We start from the raw sequence: 3,038 nt of genomic DNA, 5'->3' as shown, positions 1-3,038 counted from the left end.
GACAGTCAGTCTGATTTTCAGAGATGTCTTCACGGACTCTTAATGTGAAGGACTGAATAAAAATCCACAAGTGCTCATGTTGTGAGTTCCATTGCTTCAGGAGTAATAAACCACATTTTGAGTTTAGGTCAAATAAAGTACTCCGTGTTGTTTTTTGTAGTTTCACCATCAAAAGTGTGCCCATAACCTTCAGATATGAAAACATTTTCAAAATTCAGAGCAAATATAGTCAGGTTTAGAAGCACAGTGGAGTTTAATTTGAAACATAAATACTATTTTGATGCTTTTCTGAATTTTTTAAAAACTTTTTTCTGGATATGCTGGGTTAACTTAAATCTTAACTTTATTCTCAAAACTCAGAAACAAAAAGTATTTTTTCCTCTGAAAGGTCCTAACAGGCTGCTAGTGTTATTTTAAAGCCAAAATGGAGAGAGTACCCTGTCCTCCCTGTGGTCACTCACTCCAGCTGATGCGATCCTGCTTAGCTGCATGCTAAAGATAAGCTCAAGTGTATGGGTCTTTCAATCCTGCTGTGTTTTGTCCCACCCTAATTTGGAATATTTCCATATATTCCAGTTTAACATTCCGTTGAAAGGTTCTGGAAAGTTTACGTAACTTTACCGGAAACTTTCTGCCCCTTTGTGTTATTTAATTCTACTCTTAATTGTTTACGTTCTTTATTTATACATTTCTCTACCGTTTGTCATCATCATGGCAAACTTAATATAACCTGACTAAGGTACTATCTTACTGGGTTATGAACAAATTACAAACAGCCTTTTTTAGGGATTTACCAAACCATTTGCGGGGTGTTCTCAGTTTCCTTGCATGAGTGATAGCATGCTCCCATGTTGCTGGCATTTTTAACAAATTTCAAGAGATTTGTGCAACAGATCTTTTTCTCAGAAAAATCAGAGTTGTTGCAGATGTCTGGAACCTACCTCGAATCCTTCTCAGTTTATTTTCCATAACGATGGAGCACCAGAGCTGTGTTTTTTGTATGCAAACTCTGTAAATTTTGGCCTAAATTTGATTATTTATTCGTGAGTCGTTCAGTGTGAACCCAAATCAGTTTCCAACAGTCTCAGCCCAGTAAGATACTAGCTTAATTTTTTTCTCTTTCATCTCCGAATCTATAGTTTTTTGAATTTTTCCTCCCTCCTTCCCTCTTTTCTGCAGCTATGATTCTCTCCCTGGCTGCTGCAGCTGCTATAAGTAGCGGCAGCAGTAACAGCTTCAACTCTTCCTTCCTCCTTGATTCCTTCGACTCATCCACCTCCTGGAGCGAGGATCCTTCTAACTCCTCCTCTGAACCAGTTGTACGGACTTTGACTCCTGACCTCCAGCCGGCGACCACCGCTGTTGCTGTCCAGGAAGTCAGCCCCTGGGATATTGCTCTGTGTGTAACTGGGACACTCATCTCATGTGAGAACGCTCTGGTTATTGCTGTGCTTTTCTACACACCGGCGCTCCGCGCTCCCATGTTCATCTTGATTGGATCGCTGGCGGTGGCAGATCTTCTGGCCGGCCTGGGCCTCATTTTGAACTTCATCTTCACCTATTTGATAAACAACTCAATGGAGTTTGTGACACTGTTGTCTGTTGGACTGCTCATCTCAGCCTTCTCAGCCTCCGTCCTCAATATCCTCGCTATCACCGTTGACCGGTACCTGTCGCTGTACAATGCCCTGACCTACCACACTGAACGGACAGTTACCTTCACCTATATGATGGTGATCTTCATCTGGGTGTTGTGCCTCACGCTCGGCTTGCTGCCGGTGCTCGGATGGAACTGCCTGAAGGACGAGTCTAAGTGCAGCATTTGCCGGCCTGTCACCAAAAACAATGCAGTGGCGCTTGCTGTCACCTTCCTCCTAATCTTTGCCCTGATGATGCAACTCTACCTTCAAATCTGCAAAATTGCATTCCGCCATGCACAGCAAATTGCAGTGCAGCACCAGTTTCTGGCCATCTCTACCACCAAGGGGGTCTCCACGCTGTCGGCCATCCTGTGTGCCTTCGGGGTGTGCTGGCTGCCATTCGCCATGTACTCCATCGTGGCCGACTCCACTTACCCTGTAATTTACACCTACGCCACGGTCCTCCCGGCCACCTGCTGCTCTGTGATCAACCCTGTCATCTATGCTTTCCGAAACCCAGATATCCAGAAGTCATTGTGGATGGCTTGTTGTGGCTGTGTTCCATCTAGCCTCTTCCTAAGACCAAGGACCTCCAGTGATGTGTAGCAATGAAAGATGGTATCGGAATGTTGCTCGATACAGATTCACGGCTGTAGAAAGGAGAGGACAAAAAAAGGAAATGGTTTGGAGAAATGTAGAAAGTTACTGCTCTCCTCAAATCAAGGCTTCTGCTGCTGCTGATGAACTCAGAGCTGGCCACAGTGGAACAGGCACTAACTGAGAGTTGACCAGTGCACGGTCAAAGGAGATCCACCGAGACAACCAACAGAGCTATGGAGGCAACACAAAAGCAACTGCAAAAGCAGGTATATCGGCATGGTGGTAACTTGTCACTTGGAAAACTCCCCTCCCTTAGGGTGAGAGAAGTGACATCTGCATCTCAAGAGTAGCATATATGAGAAGATTTGGGGTGGTGTGTGTGTGTGTGTGTGTGTGTGTGTGTGTGTGGGGGGGGGGGGGGGATGTAAAAAATCTCCAGAGGATGGTCTGGATGGTTATGCAATCAGAAGGTGTGAAACAGTCTTAAAATATTGTACGTGTCTTTATTGATGTCTTTGAAATGAAACACAATGAGCTAAAATTACAAAATGAATGACCTTAAGCATTCTCAATGAGCTATTTTTGTAGACTTCTAGCGAATAATGATTAAAAAAAACTTTACTTTTACACCCACGTTCCCTTTATCTGGGTCTGATGAAGTAGTTAAAATGTCCGTCGATGGAGTGTAACATTAATCAGCTCTGATAGTAAAACCACATTCTGTTCTTATTACGACAGAGCCCATTATGGATTCCCCCAACAGCACAACTGCCGTTAAGCTAACACACCGTCCTCCGT

At 44.0% G+C, this 3,038-nt stretch overlaps 1 protein-coding gene across 1 annotated transcript; it reads left to right on the top strand.

The window, feature by feature from the left end:
- The first annotated feature begins 1,181 nt into the window (after positions 1-1,181).
- Positions 1,182-2,246, top strand: gpr185b (G protein-coupled receptor 185 b). Its single transcript, XM_037682835.1, has one exon. The coding sequence runs from the start codon at positions 1,182-1,184 to the stop codon at positions 2,244-2,246; it is 1,065 nt and encodes a 354-aa protein (XP_037538763.1).
- The last annotated feature ends 792 nt before the right edge of the window (positions 2,247-3,038 follow it).

This window comes from Nematolebias whitei, chromosome 1 (genome assembly GCF_014905685.2).
Source record: "Nematolebias whitei isolate Nwh7 chromosome 1, NemWhi1, whole genome shotgun sequence".
NCBI classification, from domain to species: Eukaryota; Metazoa; Chordata; class Actinopteri; order Cyprinodontiformes; family Rivulidae; genus Nematolebias; species Nematolebias whitei.
Note: the sequence above shows the minus strand (reverse complement) of the source record. Positions and strands in the feature narration are given on the sequence as shown.